At 40.8% G+C, this 21474-nt stretch overlaps 1 protein-coding gene across 2 annotated transcripts in view; it reads left to right on the top strand.

Annotated features, from left to right (window-relative positions):
• Positions 1 to 14609: 14609 nt before the first annotated feature.
• Positions 14610 to 21474, top strand: part of LOC128575913 (cytosolic beta-glucosidase) — a 94410-nt gene continuing 87545 nt past the window's right edge. Inside the window, exon 1 of one of the 2 annotated variants that reach the window (XM_053577724.1) lies at positions 14610 to 15022. In XM_053577724.1, the coding sequence (XP_053433699.1) occupies positions 14965 to 15022 (58 nt within the window). In that variant the 5' untranslated portion in view covers positions 14610 to 14964. The remainder of the gene's footprint in view (positions 15023 to 21474) is intronic. The other variant, XM_053577725.1, reaches the window with a different exon arrangement.

Here is a 21474-nt window from a genome sequence, read left to right as displayed (position 1 = left end):
GGAGTGTCAGAATTCTGATCTTATGTTGGCCTTGGCAAGAGATATTTGTCCAGAGCAAGGTGATCACTAGAAATCTCGCTCTTAGTTGGAGCCTTGGCTGGCTGTTTTCCAGGGAATATGCGACCAATTCTTTTTATGTTTGCCAGTATCTCGTGGGTTCCCTTCCTTGTGCTAAGCTCAGTGCCACGGGTATATCAACACATACTTCCAGATTTGTTTCTTCTTTTGTCATTTTTATTTTATATCAGAGAGAGAGGAAAAGAGAAGAGGGCTGATTGTGTTTATTTTTTATTTTTTTTAAAGAATGGAGTTAAGGGTTTTTGGCTGGGAGTATGATTTTTGTGATCCTCTTGGTTACTATTGGGTATACGATTTTTGGAAAGTAGACTACCAAGTAGAGATAAGTATGTGCCTACAAAAAGAAAAAAAGAATTCTCTGATATCCTAGCAAACTAAACTACCAGAGTAAATTTGAGGAACGTTCTTTTGGTATATGAACTCTAAAGAAGAAGTGTGTTCTCCCTTCCAGAATAATAACAGACTGTGTCTTCAAATGGAACGAAAATACTGGAAAGAAAGGTTGAACTTGGAAGGGAAAAACTTGGACTTGAGTCTTGGCTTTGCTGACTCGGGATGGAGCTTCTCCAGCAATCCTCTGGCTTTCTTCTCACTTTATAAATGTCACACTTTACTAAATGGCCCTTAATGTCTTTTCCATCTCCAAAGACGCTATGAACTGCACTGAGGATTCCTCTCCAAACTCCGTGAATAGGGCCTTTTTAGTTCTATGTTTTGTGATGATTCTGAATGAAGGTCTTCCTTCCACTTATCCACTGTAGAAAAAGAGAGAGAGTTGCAGAAAGGGACAGTAGGTAGTTAACTGCTATAGGTATGGCACAAAGAGCAGCTGTACTGCAAACATTTCTGCTTCTTAAAAAAAAAAAAAAAATTGCTAACGTGGACAAAGAAAAACCGAGCAGGAGAAGGGCCAGAGCCTCTGGAATGTGAGCTTTATTTAGCCCCCCATGATTGGCAGCCCCTTGTGACATTATTCCTCAATACATCTATGTTGCCTTTCCAAATAGTTGTTGCAAGTGCTCCAGGAAGAACAGTAGGCCTGTGTAGTTCTGTTTTTTCTTCTCTCTTTTAGCTGCGTGGAGAGAAATGCTCATATAATCTGCTTTGAGGATATTAGTGTTTAGAATCAGGGCCTGTTGATCTCTAGAATTTACTCCTTATGTGGTCTCATTTTGAAAAAAAAGAAAATGTCTTCCCCTTTCTAATATATAACACATACTTTTTGTAGAACATTTGTAAAAACACAAGTGTCGATGAAGATCAATATCATCATAACCTTGACGCCAAGACATAACCACGTTCTGGAAATGTATCTTGTAAGAAGCCAAAGGGGAAAGGGTGGCAGGAAATTCATACATATGGAAATTGAGATCGGGGTAGTAACCTGTGTGGCATCTACAGAGTCTTTATATTACACTACACTTCCTCTGGGGCTCAGCTGAAACATTTCAGAAGAGAGAAAGCGTTGTTGACATTCAAAAGCTACAGTATGAGCTTGGGATAAGGCAATTTTGTTCTCTGTTTCTCAGAGAAGGAAACGCAGTGCACACCAGGAAAATAATTTTGGAAACTCAGTTAATTGTGAAGGTGAAGCAGAGTCAGCTTGTGGTTAAAGGTACAAAGGAAATATTGTTCGCTTCCCATAAATGATTTCCCATATGTAAAGTGGGGCCTATTCTAGCAGGTGACTTCAGAGATGTGGAACCATTTAAACACTTATGAATAAATCTTGCAAATACATTTAAAAAAAATGCAAAGTGTAACCTTTAAAATAAAATCCGTGGCTGTCACATTTAGAGACTGAAACCTCAAAAAGCAAGGCTTGTTTATACCAACCACAAAGGCTAGGAACCTGTGGTTTTATTGAATTTCTCATCCCAAGAAAATATTTACGCTTGGAGGAGATGATGGTTTTTTAACTATAAAAGCCATACATAGTACATTTGTGGAGAATATTGCAAATAAAAATGGTTTTATTCCTTAGCCTGACAAAATTGACAGTTCTGCTTAAGGCATCAAAAAAAAAAATACGTAAAACAATCATAGTTCTTTTAGATGTGTGAAGCTTTTTATTCCTAGTGGAGATGATGTATATGGGTGATTGCCGAGAAGGAAAAAGATCTCTGGTAAATGTCCCACTTCTGCTGCCACAAAATCCCAGGCACTAAAGTTTTTGGAAGCCTAGATCTATACACATGAGAGGCAGAGAAAATAAAACCACACGAGAAAGCCAGATAAAAATATTAGCATAGACAGAGTTCAACACACCAGGGGCAAAATGGAATAAATTAACATGGTTGGGAAATAAAGACCATGGTGGAGAGTTGAACGATGTTTTCTGTTTAATCATTGATGATTCAATTATTTAAAAAAATGATCGATTTCGGGGTCAGTTGGTTTGAGGCAAAAAGCCCCTCTGACTAATCTTTGCCTCATGCATTAGCCATCATGCCGTAAAACCAAGTTTTTATGTTGAGTTGAAGCTTTGCTGTTTCCAAACCAAAGACACAGAAATAAAACAAAAGCTGCCGTGCAAACTGGGGAAAGTGATCCAGAAATGGTTGTGGCAACACAGGGTGATCGTTTGTCATTAAAGTAAGATCAGAATGTACAAAAATAGTATGGAAGAAGCCAGACCTCGTCCTTAATATTCTCTCTCAATCTCTTGTCTCATTTTTACAGTTCCTTACTGTCTCTCTAAAGATATATGGAGAATTCCGTGACAACCGTATCAGAGCCTTTTCAACTCTACCATTCACTCTCAAATTTCTACGACTGAAATTTGATTGCAGCAAGCGTAGCACAGGGAAGGCAAAACTTCACCTCCACCTGCTTCATGTTCCGGCTGGGTCTGAGAATAAACTTGACATCTGACACAGAACGGGAGAAGAGCTCACAAACTTTCGCAAGGAGCGGGGCCCCTTGAGCACCCAGAGAAGTGGCAAAATCTAAATCCTCACATAGGACGGCCGGACAGAGCAGGCTGATTGTGGAAACTTAACCAGAACACATGAGGAGGCTGCAGGAAGGTTAGAGTTCTACTGACATCTGTTTGTACTGATTTTGCTCAGCTGTGACTCCAAGCCTCTTGTGACAAAAATGTTCATTTCTCCTGCACAGGAAGTGAACTTTTCACGTGGGAGTTCCTCCATCTCTGCTGACATGTTTCTTTTTTCCTGGTACAGAGACCGCAGACTGTTTCTGTTTTTTTTATGTGACTTTAACTCAAAATAATCCTTATGCCAAAGTGGTACACCTTGAGGTGGCATGTCATGCCTCCATCAGTGGCAAATACTGGTTGGAAATGAGTGACTTCAAGAGTTCAATTTCTTTGTTTTTGTTTTCATAAGGTTATGATGGAGTTCGGGACATACTACTTCAAAATGTGACAACTTGGCATTTGAGAAAGAAGCACACACCGAAAGGTCCCTCACCCTTCTCCCTTGCAGTGGGTCATAAAATCTAGCAAAGCCATTCTCTGCCCTTATCTGCCCTCTCCCCTGAAGTAGCTCAGAAGGCTTTCTGTGAGAGGCGCCTTTTCTATACCCAGGGGAAAGGAAACTTCTTTCTGAAGTCACAGGGATATGGATAAAAATGTCACCAAATATGACTTGTTAAATTTCCCCTACCGTATTGCCAAACTGTTGTCAACTAGCTTATCTGTTCTAAGGAAAAGCATCTCCGTCCAACCCAAGACAGAGGAAAATCAGACCACTATTTTGAATAAATAGTGACGTCTTAGCCTATTTTTCATGAGGTGCCGACTCTGGGCCGGGCATTATTCTTGGGGCTTCACGTGTGTTATCTCATTTAATCCTCACGACAGTCCTCAGAGGGGAAGGAGGATGGATCACTGTTTCACAGTTGGAAGTATTTTCACTTAGAGCACAAAATGTGTTCAAGCTTATTGCAACATTTAGGACACAACCAAACTATACCTCCTGTCTGGCCTGTCGGGGGACCCCCAAGCCTCTAGCTGTCAACATTCTAGGAAAGACACGTCACATGTAATTTGAAAATACTCAGTATTCTGATCAGTTTGCCGATAAAAATGACCAGCTCTTCCTTCGGTTTGAAACTTCTTAAGTTTCCATCCAATGTTGCTTGCTCTTCAGGCCTTTCAGAAAGGGTCAAACTCTAAACCTCATGCCACACAACACATGTTATATTTAGAGTTTGCAACTGAAATACCTTTCTGCCATTATCAGGAGCTAGAAGTTTTCTTTTTTGCCCTGGTTGTGATTACATTTTTGTGGGCTTTTCCTTTTTGTCAGCATCTTTAATGCCTGCCTTTTCAATAAAACTCTAATCACATGACATACGTGTCATAAAACAAAGTTTTTAGGATGATCAACACTTGTCACAACTTCCCTCCCACTGGTTTGGCCTGCCACTTCGTATTTTATGAACTCATCTCGATTTCAGGAGGAATACTAATATATCGCTGATTCCATACAAATTTGGATTGTTGTATAAGAAGATTGCACTGCAAAACAGAATCTTTAATCGGAATGCAACCACACAAAACTGAGGGATGAAATGAGAACATGAAAATCTGTGATAATCACTTACCATGGACAGATGATGTCATAGCTAGAATAGAGCAGACAAGAATAAAGTAAAGTGTGATGTTGTGCCACATACATTGATCAGTACAGTTGTCCCCAAGTAAAGGGATGAGAGGACAGCGGAGTGACGTCTTGTAGAGGGTGGGGGAGAGGCTTCCCTGCTGAGTGCAGGCTCGTTTCTGAGAGTACCCCAACTCAGTGGGCAGATCTCCACACCAGCTACGCTAGGAATAAGAAACTGCACATTTCTAATGGAGTCCTCTGAGGAGCATCTTTTTTTTTTTTATTTTTTTTTCCTTTAGGCCACAGGCTTGGGCTCAGTTCTGCTATAGCCAGAATCTTTTTCACTCTCTCTGCCAAGTCCTTGGTCTTGGAGATTTGAAGAATGAATCCACAGACAACATGAGTAAAGGAAAAGACAGATTTTATTGGTAAATAGGGGGAGGGAAAAAGAAGGAACCTCCAGCCCACTGCCGGGGGTGCCCCAGTGGGCAGTCCCCAGGAGCATTTTGTTGTCAGCTCCCTGAGCCTACATCCCAAAGTCACGTCGGCCAGTCCTCTGATGACCTCAGGGGCACAGCAGGGGAAGGCAGCGTCCATAGCGTTTGGTACACTCTTTCCTCTGAATCTATACACTACTGGGAGAAAGGACAACTCTCTTCTTACTCTGAGAGTCTTCGCTCATTCTCAAATGAGTTGCTATTAAAACAAAGCTGGGGAACTTTAATTCGATCATAAGAGAATATATATATTTTTAAACCTAGGCCATAAGTTCAGGAACTAACTGGGTCTACTTGATCATCCTAGAATTTAGTCTTGAGCCTGACTTCTAGAAAATATTTCATATGGAGATATGTTTGGTGAAGGAATTCATGAATTAAAATGAAATAAAAAACTCAGATGAACATTTAATTCTTAACTTGGCTGATGAAGGCAATCCCTATTAGTAGGGAATTATACATTGATGGGGAAGACGGGCAACTAAATAGATTTTAAAATAAAATTCCATGCATGTTATGCTTATGGGCACACCAGGGACAATGGACACACAGAGCAGGGGGCCCGACTTGTCCTGGGCAACGAGTTCCTGAAAAGTAAGCTTAGTCTGGTCAATGGAAGGTCAGGGGGAGTAAGCCCAGATGAGAGGACAAAAGTTCTAAGAGGAGGAAACCTCATTTGTGAAGAATCAGTGCTAAGAAAGAAGATGGAGTATGGTAGATTTGAAAAGGAGAGAAAAGTTAAAATGAGTTTACAAGAGGACAGAGTGTGAAGGTAAATTGAGATAGACAGAAACTAGATCACGTAGGCTTTGTAGATATAAGAAGTTTAGGTGTCTGGGGCAGGAACTCTCAATGAACAACCTGTGTTTTGGAATGATGGCCCAGGCTGCAGTGGGGTATCTTGGATGGAATTAAACTGGAGCTTGGGTATCTGTAACCTTTCCAGGCTGGAGAGGATTTCTGTTGGTGGTAAGTGGACAAGAGGCCACAGGGATGAATGGAGACGTATATGACTTACTGAGGCTTCAGAGGCCACAGCGCTAAGGATGGGGCTGCATGAGGCAGGAGGGAGGGAGGAGGACCACGGAAGGTCTCAGAGGCTGCACAGCAGCCCATCCTTATGGATCCAGAAGAGGAAGGTCCAGAAGGTTCTCCCCCATCTTCACATGCTGTAAAGTTGTGCCCACTTTCCAATCTCATTGATCTAAAATAATTTTATTATCTCTCAACTTGTTCTTTTTCACTCTGGTTTTACATCATTTGGCTTAGATTCTGCTCTTTCATGCTTCCTTCCCAGATCAGGAACGTATCTCTTGACACATTGTGGGAAGAAAGTGCTTTTGAAGTTGCAAACCCAATCCCTGAAGCGAGATTAATAATCAAAGATACTTTCCAACGTGCGAACCCTTGTGAGACTTAGGAGGATTAGCTACAGCCTAGTCCTGAGGCATATGGCACACCTGTGAGTTGCCACAAACAGTTCGGAAATAAAACCAGCTCATCACCTGTAGCAAGGCCTTTGAACTTGGATATAATCTTCTGATATTTAACACCAGGGCTGGCACTGAGAGCAAAAGCCTCCTTAAATTTGGTCCTGGAGGCGCCTCACTTGCTTCACCCTCCCTCTAGCCGCTTGCTACTTTCCCAAAGTATTGTAGAAATACAAGTGCAGTTAGGTTGTTCGGGGAGAGTTTTTTTTTTTTAATGGCGGTCTCACTTTTTCTTTTTTTCTTTTTTTTAAAATTTATTTATTTTTATTGTTAAATCATAGCTGTGTACATTAGTGCAATCAAGGGGTACATGTGCGGGTCTCATATACAATCTTAAATATTCTCATCAAACTGTTCAACATAGCGGTCATGGCATTTTCTTAGTTACTGTATGCAGGCACTTGTATTCTGCATTTAGTAAGTTTCGCCTGTACCCATTCTAAGATGCATTGTAGATGTGGCCCCACCCATTACCCTCCCTCCACCAATAGAGACTGGGTTGCGGGGGGCGAGTCTCACTCTTGGCTTAGACTAGTCTTGAACTCCTGAGCTCAAGTGATCCTCCTGCCTCGGCCTCCTGGAGTGTTATGATTACAGGTGTGAGCCACCATGCCTGGTCTGGAGAGGGCGGAGATGGCCTGAGGGGCTAAGTACAAGTTTGTGGAGTAACGTATCTCCTGGCTGTAAACCACACTGCGTCATTGGCAGCGGTGCTGTGAACAGTGTTCTGAAGGTGCTGCTAGAACTTGATCCACAGCTGTGGGTATTTGTTGGAAGACTCCCAAAAGGAATTCCAAGGGCTCTGCCTCTGCTGAAAGTCTTTTATTCTTAAAGCGCTAAGCTGGAGAGTTGAGCTTTGAGTGGTATTGTGTGGGTTTTGTGATTACTTGTATGCTGTTGTTAGTATCTGCCTGTCAATGCCTTGAAGGGCAGAGCATTTTTTCTTTGTTTTGAAAATTACTCAGTAGTAAATCCTTAATTATATAGCAGTATGGCTTTTTGACAGGTTGAATGATACACTGCTGTTGTTGTATATTGCTTTCATGCTAAATCTTAACGTGTTATATAGCCTTTAGTAAATAAATGCAAATAATGTAATTGAATCCCACTTGAGCCTGCCATTAATTACCTCACATATATCTTCATTTCCAGGCTGGTGATGTGGGCCAGCACTCAAGACAGCTAGAAGAAATATCCAGTAAATATATCGAAGTTCTTTTTTGGAGGAATTTATGATTCACAGACACATATCCATGCAAGTACGCACACAGCTAATTTCGTCTCTGTACAGCTGTATCTATATAAAACGGCATGTGAGGGTAGACATAACACAGGCACATATGAATATATCACACGGATGTTATATAGACATGCCCGGACATATATGCACATATGAATATATCACACGGATGTTATATAGACACACCTGGACATATACGCACACATGAATATTTCACACAGACGTTATATAGACACGCCTGGACATATATGCACACATGAATATTTCACACAGACGTTATATAGACACGCTTGGACATACATGCTTATGCCGTATTTGAATTTTTTGATCGCAGGAAACAGCAAACTAGCCTCACATAGACTCCCACCAAGAAGAGAATTCATAGATTCCCAAAGGTTTTCTTCTCCCATCTTCCTGTGTACCCCAAGGCTGGTCTTCTTTATATTTATGAAATGGCTACCCAAAACTTTCATGTGGCAATGTAGCAGAAAGAGTATTTTTTTCTTATTCCACTGCAGATTTTATTTTTATTTATTTCTTTATTTTTATTAAATCATAGCTGTGTATATTAGTGAAATCACGGGGCACCATGCAAGAGTATGTCTTTTTATTTTTTTATTTTTTTGCAGTTTTTGGCCAGGGCTGGGTTTGAACCTGCCACCTCTGGCATATGGGGCCAGCGCCCTACCCCTTTGAGCCACAGGCACTGCCCTTGACTATGTCTCTTTAAATAGCTTCTTTGGAAGAGTGAGAAAGCTTCTTTCTCAGAAACCCTCACAGACTTTTTCTTACTTTTCATCTTCTGAGTTGGGTGTCAAACCCACCTGTAATCTGATCCCTGTAACCAATCAGGTAAGATATGAAAATGGTGTTAAATTAATCCCTGGAATTCCTAAATGATTGGGTGGGGCCCAACATCAGATTTTCCAGACGCATTTAGGCTACATAGGGCAGAGGCAGATACCCCATGGAAAATCAGATTCTGTTATTAGGAGACAGGCTGAATGAGCTGTGGGCGGCCCATTAATAGATGTTCCCACCCCCTTGTTCCACACACATACAAGGTCTGACAATTAAGTTCTTGAACTCATCCTTGACCTGATGGCCAAGGAGCATAGATCGCACTTTTTGTACATACAATTAAGTTCCCTAACTTAATTGTCTGAACTCATACACACACATTGTGGTTGTCAGAATTTTCTCAGTTTCCCTTTATTACTGATTTACTTTCTGCACTTCATGTTTAGACAGATTCTGTCTACGAAGAAACCGAGAACGTTGTTATAACTAATTCATTTTTGCATTTCCATGCATGAGAGACTGGTATTACCTCAATGAGTTTACATAATTCCAGCCTAAAGCAATGAAGTTGATGTTTTAGGGAGCCTGAGAGATGGTACAGGAAGGAAATAAACAACAGCAATTAGAATGATTGAAACCTTAAAAAATAGCAGATTGCTTGTAGGAGTCAGGGACCTTGTTTGGGAAATGCTTTTGTAAAATTTGCCTTCTTAGGTAAAAATTTGACCTTTCTCGACAAATACAGAAAATCCAGAGGTATGATCCATTGCACAAACAGCTGCAGGTAGATTTGCTCTCTGGTTGCCTCTCCCCACCTGGCTATCCTTCACTTTCTCTTTCACTCCCTTTCTTCTCTAGTGACTTGATAACACTCAAGAGCCTCCTGATGGAGAAAAGAACATTGATCTGCTTTGCTGGGTCTTTGTTTGTTTTTTACTCTATTCAATAAAAGGTGCTGAGAACACTGAATAGCCACATGTTAAAGATGGAAACAGACTCTGTACCTCTCACCACTCACAAAATGAATTCATGATGCATAAAAGACTTAAACCTAAGGCATGAAACTATAAGAATGCTAGAAGAAAATATTGGAAAATCTCTTATAGATATCAGCCATTGGAAAGCATTTTTGAGGAAGACCCCAAAGGCAATCACAGCAACAGCAAAAACAAACAAATAGGACCTGATCAAATTCAAAGGTTTTTTTTCACAGCCAAGGACACAATAGAGTCATTAGACAACCCACAGAAGGAGGGAATATATTTGCATGCTGTACATTCGATAAAAGACTGATAACCAGAATCTACCAAAGAACTCAAGCAAATCAGTGATAAAAAATCAAAACTATTAAAAAGTGGGCAAAAGATATGAATAGAAACTCTTCAAAGAAAGACGGTCTGATGGCCAACAAACACGTGAAAAAATGCTCAACATCTCTAATGATTAGGGAAATACAAAACTGCAATGCGATATCGCCTAACCTCGGTGAGAATGGCTGTTATCAAAATGTCTCATCAAGTGATGGCAAGGATGCAGGGAGGAAGACACACTTATACACTGTTGACGGGACTGCAGATGTCTAAGGAAAGTAGTATGGTGATACCTCAAAGAACCAAAAGAAGACTTACCTTTCATTCCAGCAATTCCACTACTATGTAGTTACCCAAAGGAAAAGGACATTTTATCATAAAGACACTTGCACTTGAACGTTTATTGCTGTACAATTTACAACTGCGAACATGTGGAAACATCCCAGCTGTCCATCAATACATGAGTGGATTAATACAATGTGATATTTGTATACCATGGAGCACTACTTAGCCATAAAAAATGGTGGCCTAGTATCTTTTCTAACAACCTAGATGGAATTAGAGACCATTCTTCTAAGTAAAATATTGTAAGAATGGAAAAAAATAAACACCCCCTGTACTAATACTAGTAGTCAACATTAAATTGGAAATAGTTACTCACCACTATGTGCACATAGGGGAGTCAAAATAGGAATTATTTACATGGGTGGTACAAGGAGGGGTTGGGTTAATTCATACTTAATAAGTATAATGATCACATTTTAGGTGAAGAGCACATTTATAACTTTGACTGGAAATGTACAAAACAAACTATGTAACCAATATATGTGTGCCCTGTAATATATTCTGAAATTAAAAAATAAACAGTAAAACAAAAACCCTTGTAATTACTCAAAGAGTATGTTTACCACAACTCCCCAATCACAGTGGTTTAGGAAAGTAAAAGTTTATTTCTTATTCGTGCCACAGTCCAAAGTGTGCTGAGCCAGTTCTGGGCTCTGCTCCATAGAGTGATACAGGGAACCAGGCTCCCTTCATGTTGAAGTTTCTCCCTTGTGTCTGCAGCTAGTGGGTGAAAGAAGAGTGATGATACATGTTGGAAACATGAATGATTGTGCAAGCAGATTTTAGTGGCCTCGCCTGGAAGAAGCACACATTACTTCTGCCCACTTTCTACTGGCCAGGACATCATCAAGTGGCCACCCCTGTTTGCAAGGGAGCCAACAAATGTAGTCTAACGGTGTGGCCAGGTGGGAGAGAAGACAGGATGGGCCAAATGCACAGGAATCTGTGTTACAGACAGGTAAATGTACATTTAGAACCTAACACAGATACCCAGGGACATTTTGAACACCAGAGTTTTTGAATCTTGATAATTCAAATTGGGAGGGTCAAAGTCATGACTAATGGGACTGAATCCTTATTAAAGAACAGTTTGTTCTGCAGCCAACAAAGAAACAGTTTTCTACCAGCTTTTTTTTTTTTTAAATCTGGAGGGGCCTGAGTTTACAGTCTCTTAGCAAGAGCACACCTGTGGACAAAACATGATGCAAGTAACTTACATTTGCCTCCCTGTTGGGGAGTAGACAGAGGTTGGTGGCCGTCATGAATAATGGAGTTAGCCCTGCTGTTCAGAGGTAGTATCTTGGGACCTCAAATGGATTACTATGTGGTTGTGATGAGGGTAGTTGAATATAAGACCTCAGATTTTCCATCTTGGAGAAAGATTCTCATGCCTAAAAATCAGAGGATCAATGGACTTGAAGGGACCATGGTTGGTTTGGAGAGTGGGTATCCCACCATCATCTAGTATGAACCATGACTGTAAGATAGGAAACCAGCACATCCAGTTGACTTTTCATTTGGTTTTTATAAAACCAACTTTCCTTGTGTTGCACTAAAATGAAGTTTTGGGCCCCCAATATAGTAATGATACTTTAAATTACCAGCCGTTCTTCTGGTTGGGGCCGTGAAAGTCAGAAATCATTTTGTGTAAAGAAAATAAACACGGTAATTCTTTCCCACCTGAGACCGTGGCTGCAAATTCATGTCTTAGAGCTCTAAGGGATGTGGGGAAGGGATCACTACTGAAATGAGCTCTCCAAAAGGTGAAAGGATGCAATGGAAGGTCCTGGAAAAAAGGGTAGGGCGAGAGTACCAGGAGAGCTACAGTTCTCCGAGTGTGGTCTGTGGACTCCTGGAGGTTCTCAAGACCCTTTTTGGGGGGACCTGCAAAGTCAAAATTAATTTTTATAATTATGCCTAGACATGCTTTGCCTATTCCACCCATGTCTTTAAATTCTTCTTTAAATGGACAGTGGCATTTTCCAGATGCAACAAATTGAATAAGAGGCAGCTATGAGGATCCAGCTGTCTTCTATTAAAGCAGGCATAAAATACATTTGCAAAAATGAAAACAATGCTACTCTTCTCACTAAACACTTTTTGTGTGGGGTTATATGTTGATTTCTCTATTAACATACTTTTTTTTTTTTTTTGAGACAGAGTCTCATTATGTTGCCCTTGGTAGAGTGCCGTGGCGTCACAACTCACAGCAACCCCAAACTCTTGGGTTTAAGTGATTCTCTTGCCTGAGCCTCCCAAGTAGCTGGGATTACAGGCACCCGGGTATTTTTTGGTTGCAGTTGTTGTTGTTTAGCAGGCCCGGGCTGGGCTCAAACCCACCTTCGGTGTATGTAGCTGGCGCCCTACTCACTGAGCTATGGGTGCTAAGCCTAACAAACTTTTCATTGCTATTTTAAATGAAGTCAATAATAAATATATATTTTTAAATAATCTCAGGTTTACTTTCCAATACAGCAAATATTGATAGATCTAGCCCACATTAAAGAAAACAGAATGTTCTTTAGGAGCTTTAATTATTTTTAAGAGTGTTAAAAAGTTCTAACGTCAAAGAGCTTGAGAATGCCGTACAGAGCTGAGAAAAATTAAATTCTGGCATTTGTGGAAAAATAACATCAGAAAATGTCAAGTACTCAGAAGGTAGGCTGTTCTTTCTGGAGAGGAATTTTTAGAAAAGTAGCAACAATTAAGCTAGGGGCTACTGGGCTGGACAGCCATTGGTGGGATAAATGAATTTTAACACCACTTCATACAGCAGCTCATGAATCTAAAAAAATTGCAATACTGCCATCTAGCGTTCTATCATGCAAATATTTTAATTTTTTTTTTTTTTTCAATTTACAAAGATTGCTTCAGACCTATAAATGACTATAAGGACTGATTTTAATAATATGTCCTGAATTTTTAAGGTTTATGTCACCAAACCCATGCCTTTAAATACCTTAAATGTCTTCTTTTTAAGATATTTAATCACTTCTCTCTTCTTAGGGTCAGGGTCACTAGAGAGGGTAGAATTTCAACCTGGTTGTACCTTGTCCCAATCCTTGTGTTCCTGTCATTATACAATGTAGGATGCTTTAGTGTGGTCATAGGGAAACCTAAAAACAACTTTCTTCACTTTGATTATTTCTTCACTTTGAAAATACCAGTCCTTTCTCCACTGGTATTTTACTTTAACAACTTTTTATTTTGGATCAGTTTTAGACTTACATAAAACATTGAGATATTGCAAGAGTTCCCAAGGTCCCTTTCTCCTGGTTCACCCTATTTTCCAATTTCACATTCTCCAGGGTGCAGCCAGTGACTACCTGACCCAGCGGATGACAAGTGCCACATCAAGGCACAGGACTGTGAAATTTCAGAAACAGAAGCTCGAGAATCAGAGAGGGTGAGGTGGGGGAACAAAAAGAGCTCGAAACAAAAGATTAGGACTGGGGTCATCATGGAACTTCTCAATAGCCACACCAGAGGCCAGGAGACTGAGCACCAATGCCTTCCAAATTCCCAGTGAAAATTATTTCCATCATAAAAATCCTGTACTAAACAAACCACATATTCAAAGCATTGTTAGGCAAAAGATGATTCTGTAACCACAGGGCTTCACCATATTTACCTCCCACGTCCCTCTCATCAGAAGGTTGTTTGAAGATGTGCTTCCTTCAAAGGGGAGAAGAAACGAGAAAGACCAGAGCAGAGACGATGGTGCCTCTCTGAATGATGCGAAGGAGATTGTGGACTCTGTGAAGGCCTAGAAAACAAACAGTGCAGAATGGAGCAGGAAAACAGAGTTGTTTGAACAACGCAGAGGTTTATACTTCTGTCAGAATGTTTGGGGATGAATTAGTGATAGGTGTACAGCAAGTTAAATAAATATAAAGAGCAGACAGTGGCTTAATCCAAGAGAAAATAAAACTTTGCATGTAAGAATGGTATACCACGTGACCCAGCTCTGAACTGTACCTAGTCCTGATAATGTAAATATCAAATTTATTTAAACAGAAAAGGTAATCAGATCATGTTGGATGGAGGGGCAAGGTGAGCTGGGAGCAGAAAGGGAGAGAGGGCGAGATGGAAAGAAGGTGGTAGATCCTCTCCATCTGTATCTACAAGTCAATGATTATCTAAAACTGGAAGAAAAAAAAAAAGCAACAGTATCAAACTGTTATTTAAACAACCTGGGAGTGAATACCAAAAGAAACAGCTAAAAATGGTTATTTCTAGGGAGTCGGAATGCAGGATTAAGCTGAATTGCCCAAGGGGAAATTCTAGTTAGGATTGTTTCACTTTTAAAATCAAAGTCTTCTTTTTATTTAAAATGGAAAAATATCAAGGGACTAGGTGCCCTACCTAGCAGGAATTTAGTACCCTAGTACCCGGGCTGGTCCAACTCCATTAACAATCATCGCTCACCTGGTGCAAAGTGTCTTTGATTTCTCACCAAGGCTGTGGCTAATCAAGTGGGATCTGTAACCCTGCTCCCTTCTTGTTTGCGATACATTTGCATTTGGAGACTTCCGCCTTCCGGTGGGAGACTGCTCCACTGCGCTGCTCCTCTGGGCAAAAGGGGTGCTGAGGCCTTGTGAGCTGAGGCTGCAGGTGGCTGCTTCTGGAACCATGGCTTTTCCTGCAGGATTCGGATGGGGGGCAGCCACGGCAGCTTATCAAGTGGAAGGTAGGAGATGCTTCTTGGCCTTCACTGCTGGTGTGTTCTATGTGCCTGGGGAAGGTGTGGGGAGAAAGGAGCAAGAAGAAAAGAAGGAAAAAGACTGAAAAGTCCCCATGGGACATGGGCATGGCTTCCCTTTTCCAGTGTGGTGGGGTGAGGGGTGAAGACCTACTGCAGCTGCACTTTCTCTCAGGCCAAGCTTCTCTGACACATCGGCTTATATTGGACTAGCTGCTGTTGTACCTGGTTTCTTTTTTTTTTTTGTAGAGACAGAGTTTCAGTTTATTGCCCTTGGTAGAGTGCCGTGGCCTCACACAGCTCACAGCAATCTCCAACTCCTGGGCTTAGGCGATTCTTTTGCCTCAGCCTCCCGAGCAGCTGGGACTACAGGCGCCCGCCACAACGCCCGGCTATTTTTTGGTTGCAGTTTGGCTGGGGCTGGGTTTGAACCCCCCACCCTCGGCATATGGGGCCGGCGCCCTACTCACTGAGCCACAGGCGCCGCCCTGTACCTGGTTTCTTAAACACACTTCATTCAATTCCCCTCAAAAAGAGCGCAATTTCTGCTATTGGCTGGAAAAATCCTGGCTGAATTCCTGCAAAGAGCCCCTCATTCATTGGGAAAAGCGGCGTGTTCTCTCTAGAGAACAAAGCCAAACCTATTCCCTCCCCCCACCCCGATTCCAGGGGCAGCCAAGAACTAAATGGTAGAGAAAACCCTGAACGGACTCAAAGCCTGAGTTCTGGTCTCCACTGAACCACACATGAGTTCTGTCAATCCATGGTCCTCCCTGAGTCTCAGTTTCTCCATCTGTAAAATAGGAAGATAAGCTTAATTTTTCTAAAATACTTATTTTTCCCCCTATGGAATTTGGGGTTGTTAATAATGATCATGAAAATATTATTTGGTCAAATAAGTGGGTAAAGCCCTGGGTTAAACAAAGCCACATGAATTTATTGTGGTAATTTCTTTCCCAGGGTCACTGCAACTGATTACCGTAGACCATGAGGCTTTAACAGCAGAAATTTATGCTCTTACAGTTCTGGAGACCAGAACTAGGCATGTGAGGAGGAAATTAGCTAAAATGAGATTATACAGGAATAGGTCAGATCTAGTAGGACCAGTTAGTCTAGTAGGACCAGTGTCCTTGTGAAGAAGGAAATCAGGACACATGTGAGGAGACTGTGACAATTTAACAGAGCCCGGGATTGGAGTGATACAGTGAGCTAAGGAATGATGGGACCAATGGCAGCTCATGGGACAGTTTCTCCACGTTCACTTGTTTTCCACCCTACAAGCTCTTGCCTTCTGTGCTGTGTTGAGCTCTAGCTCAAGCACTTAATAGCAGAATGACTTTGGGGAAATAATTTTTTTTTTTTGCAGTTTTGGCTGGGGCCGATTTTGAACCTGCCACCTCTGGCATATGGGGCCAGCGCCCTACTCCTTTGAGCTACAGGCACCGCCCAAAATAATTTACTTAAGTCTCAGGTTCCTTACACGTAAAATTAGAATAATGGTCATGCCCCTTCATTGATTCATTTTGGGTACTAAATAGGTTAGCATACGTAGCTGGAGCAGCAGAGTGCTGGTCTCACAGTGCTCTGTTAAATGTTAAAACTGATCTCAGTGCTATCAATGATAGTATTGATCAATTGAAGGCTGCCTTCTCCATCACTCTGTACTGATAAGGAGAGTCAGATCGTCTACTCCATTTAGAGGGTATGTATATTTTTTTGTTTGGAATGCTAATTGGGATTATCCCCTCCATGCTCATTCTTTTTTTTTTTTTTTTATTGTTGGGGATTCATTGAGGGTACAATAAGCCAGGAAACACTGATTGCAATTGTTAGGTAAGTCCCTCTTGCAATCATGTCTTGCCCCCATACAGTGTGACACACACCAAAGCCCCACCCCCTCCCTCCTTCCCTCTTTCTGTTTTCCGCCCCCATAACCATAATTGTCATTAATTGTCCTCATATCAAAATTGATCCATGCTCATTCTTAACTAGTTTTGCCAGCAGCTGCTGGGAAAGTTACTGTTTAACCATCTCTTCCACCACTGCCGGGATTACAGTGCAAGAGGTCAACACACGACTTTATTGCATTAATGTGGCCTGGTTTTGAAAGCTGAGAACAATTTGTCACTTTTCGATTTTGTTAATCTATGGACTTTTGTGCTGCCATTACCTCTGAAAGTCTACAGAGTCTTTGGAAATCACACTCAGGAGAACTGAGGACAGATCATGAACTGTATTTGTAAAAAAAAAAAGGAAAAAAATTAACATTTTGGTTGTTTGTGGTAAAACATTGTCATATATCTGTTTCCACTGATTTTCAAAGGACAGTTTTCTGTGTAGGTATGAGAGAGGAAACCCGAGAAGGGTGAGGTCCAGGAGAACAGGTCTTCTCAAGGAGATCACAAGGATACACCTGCGGGGTCCTCTCCATGGTGACTCAGCTCTTGGGAATTTGTAGACTTATCTTCCTGGAACTTGGAAATTTCCACTTCTGTGAAATCCTGTAGTGCTATGGGGGCTGGAATAGCATCTCTGGCTTGATTCAAATGGGCCAATGAGAAAGTTACTTATGGGTTGCAACTTTTTGACTGGAGATAAAAAGGAAAAGACCAAGCTAGTCAAGAAGCGCAGCCATTTGGAATTCTTCTATGCTGTAAGCTCCCGGCTGGTGAATAAAGCCCTTCCTCTTATAAACATGGTGTTTGGGTGCTCTTTCTCTCTGTTGGGCCTCTTCTTCCTGCAACAAGTATATTTGTTTTTAAAAACCCTCTCAAAAGCCCTGAAAAATAACTAGCATACCCTCCCTCACTCTTGCACAAAAGTGGAGACATTTTGGCTCTGTGACTTGGAATAGAAGGCATCGTGAGAGTCTTTGCAGGGGGACCACCAAGAGGGGCAAGGTGTTCTGATCTATAGAACTCCTGACGTGGGGACTACTTGGTTGCTTAATTCCCCAGAGTCATGGTCTTTCCTTCTTACTGTCCTGTGCGTATCCTTTCTGCGTCTCCTCTGCCTCTGTCACTGTTTAGGGTTTTAAAGAATAGTTTAATGCTCATTATATAAGGGTTGGCTGTGTGGTGCCTTGAGGCTTTTGGAGGAAAGTGGTATATAAATCTATTAAATAATAAATAAGGGGCATAAGCAGGGGGAAAATTATGTGTTTTAGGTGAGTTGTAAAGAATCTTGTAAAATCTATAAAATGTGTTTGTTAGACCAAGATACAGGGAAGAAAATACAGAAAGTCATGGAACATACAGAAGTGAGTCTCATGCTGTGTTTTTAAGTACAGAAAAATTCCCATGATTTTTAAAACTTGGTGAAGCTGGCTCTGTCCTCTGTTTTTGGTTGGCAGGAATCAAAACAACAGGTGGCCAAGTGGCATTTTTGTTTACTTTCTTGGTAGGCCACAGAGGAACTATGACTATGAATGACATTCAGGATCCGATGCCACAGTTTCCATGAGTTTGTAATTCCCAGTGATTTCAGGGAAGGCCCTCAAAGGGTGAGCACATCTGCAAAATTCCATAAATCCTAAGCAAAGTCCAAACTACTTCATTAATGCTTCCTAGTGGGCTCTGAGTTTGGGGTGAATGGGGAGCCAACAGTCTCAGTTTTATGATGCTGCTATGAACCTTTAGCAATGCTTGATTTTGATTTAACTTTGACTTTGGTTGGCAGAAACTGGGTGTTGCCTCAGACCTTTGGCCATCTCTGTTTGTCTTAGTACATTACAAGCAGAATCTTATAGTTGAGATTTTTTTTTTTTTTTTTTTTTTTTGCACATGGTAAGTGCGAAAGTGAACAGGGCAGCTTTATTTGGTGGTTTGGGGTTGGGTTTATGGTGGTTCTATACAGGCTGTTTCTTCTGTTTTTTTTTTTTTTTGACATATACATGTGTTTATTAGGTTTCCATTTTTTGCCCTCACACAATTAAAGAGGCTTAAAATTTAATAACAATAACAATGTTTAAGATAAGGACTAGAAACAAAAACCTCATAAAGAATGAACATAAATACATTCAGAAAAGAAATGAGAATTGCTGCGTCGAAATATTAAGCAATAATAATAATAATGCAAAGAAAGTAACATTCACATTGTCAGATAAGAGTATGTCTGTTACAGAATGCTTTGACTCTGAGATTCAGTATGGACTCATCAGTTTCTGGTCCTTTTTAAAAACTCAGCTGGTCCGTACAAACCTGGGCTGGAGACACATCTCATCTACCTGCTGTAGGTATCAGGAGGGGCCGCCCCTTTCTCTTGGCACGTCCTGTCCCATTTGCTTTCACTACCCAATCTCCTTTGACTGTGTGTCTTGGTCCCTGTTTTCTACTAACCCCCACCTGGATCGATCTCATGGCTGCTTTTGGTGATTTTTTTTTTAGGACTAGAAATATAGATCTACTTCTTATATGACCCCTTAGGAAAGAAGGAGGGGGAACAGATTTAAAGTATGGTGGTTGATTTCTTGGTTTATAAGGAAAAAGTGAGAATTTACCCAGGAAATCTATCATAACTTAAAAGTGGGTTTGACAAAAATCACCTTTATTTCTTTTCTCTGGTCTCAAATTTGAGATCCACAAAAAAACCCTCAAAAACTGCCCTCCATTTTTATTGTACCGTGTAATTAATGATGCAGTCATCATGGAAGCAGCACAGCTTAGGGACGATATGAAAGAACTCTTGAACTAATGCACTACCCACACTAACCAATCAGATACCAACTTCAAATGCTAGGCAGAGTCCATCCTGGCACTTGCATAGAACAGTCAGGGTGGATGACAGCTATAAATAACCAGGGCCACATTTATATGTACAAATTGAGTTTCAGCCTTAGGCGTAGGAATGGAACACAACTGGAACATGCCAGATGCTATTTATGGAGTACTGGAGAGTTGAATCACTTTTGTAAGCCTAGATTTCTCTCTCTCCCTCTGTTTTTTTTTTTTTTTTTCATCATTTGTTACCTCCCTCTATTCTAAGCACACAGATTCTCCAAGCGCCAAGTTTTCCGGTACCTGAATTGGCTTCATGGGCAGTGATAAAAGAAAGATACCTACTTCCATCACTGTTGGGATATGTAGGTTATTTATGAGGGTCTGGATTGCTTATCCGTGCATTCTTTTGTATCAGCAAGGCTTTGAATAGAGTAGATGGTTATCACACATATTTAGAAGTTCTTTTTGGTATTACAAAAGTAGTACAAGATAATGGTACAACATTTAAAAGATACAAACACACAAAAATAAAATAAAAACCAACCAGAGAGATATTTTAAATTTTGCCTATGTACTTTGACTTCAGTCCAAGTATAATACTTTCAGTATTTTTCTATATATTTATAGACTTACATGCACACATATACTGTTTTTTACCCTGATAGGAGCTGTTTTGTAAATGGTTTTGTTATTGTTAAGATACTTGCAAATATCGCGATAAGTTATAACATATCTCTGTATCTTTTCTCCTCTTCCTGTGCCCTCCTTCCCTTATCCACCTTTGCACAAGCCACACGGATGCTACACAGAAAGCTAAATGTGAGTCCATATATTTAACCTTAAGAAACAAGATAGAAATAGAGATATCTCAATAATTTGTTTGGAATATGGGCTCTATATAGTGGCCCACATATATGTGCATCAATTTTTTTGTCACCACTAATCAGTCAAGATAGGACATTTGTTTGTTTCGATGAGTATGTGCCAGCATCATATTGGAAATCAAAGATACCAGTTGTGCTGTTTCTTCCCAGGCCTGCCCATCTGGTAGAGAATGCTTTCCAGCTAAGTTCACTAGTGCACAAGGTTATGTGATTCTTTAAAAATTATTAGGCCATCCCACAAGTGCCCAAGCTAGAAATATGGGTCTCGTACTAGACCCTGCCTCCTCCTGTCTCCTTTATTTAACTAATTACGACTTAGTCCATGTCCTCTAAATCTCTCGATTACACCTCTCTTCCTTATTCCCGTGACCATTCCTCTAGTTCTGGAACATGCCACCCTTTGTCTTCTTAAATCTCCTCCCCTCCTCGCACTGTCTTCTGATCTTTCCTGCATATTGCTCATAGCATGGTCTTTTACAATTCCGACCACATTATTCTATTTCTTGAGCAAGAGCATAAGCTCTGAAATCAAACAGACTGACTTTCTCACTTATGGTTCTGTGTTCGTGAAGAGAACTGAGTTTTGCAGGCTCTGCTTTCCTTATTTGTAAAATGGGAACAGTAGCCGTGCCTATCTTGTGGATGTTGTAAGTACCAAGTGTATGCGTGAGTATCAAATGCTTGGAACAGTGCAATGCAAACTGTATTCAATAAATGTTAATGATTATTTAAAAATTTCTCTTTTGCAGGAAAATTTCTTCTTCTATCTAAGTACAAACCAGGCCCAAGCCTGTTTAGCTACTGAGATTAGGCAAGTTCATGTCCAGTCAGGGTAGCC

The sequence above is a fragment of the Nycticebus coucang genome, chromosome 23 (genome assembly GCF_027406575.1).
Source record: "Nycticebus coucang isolate mNycCou1 chromosome 23, mNycCou1.pri, whole genome shotgun sequence".
Taxonomy (NCBI): domain Eukaryota; kingdom Metazoa; phylum Chordata; class Mammalia; order Primates; family Lorisidae; genus Nycticebus; species Nycticebus coucang.
The sequence above is the reverse complement of the archived record's forward strand: the minus strand, read 5'-3'. Positions and strand labels throughout refer to the sequence as shown.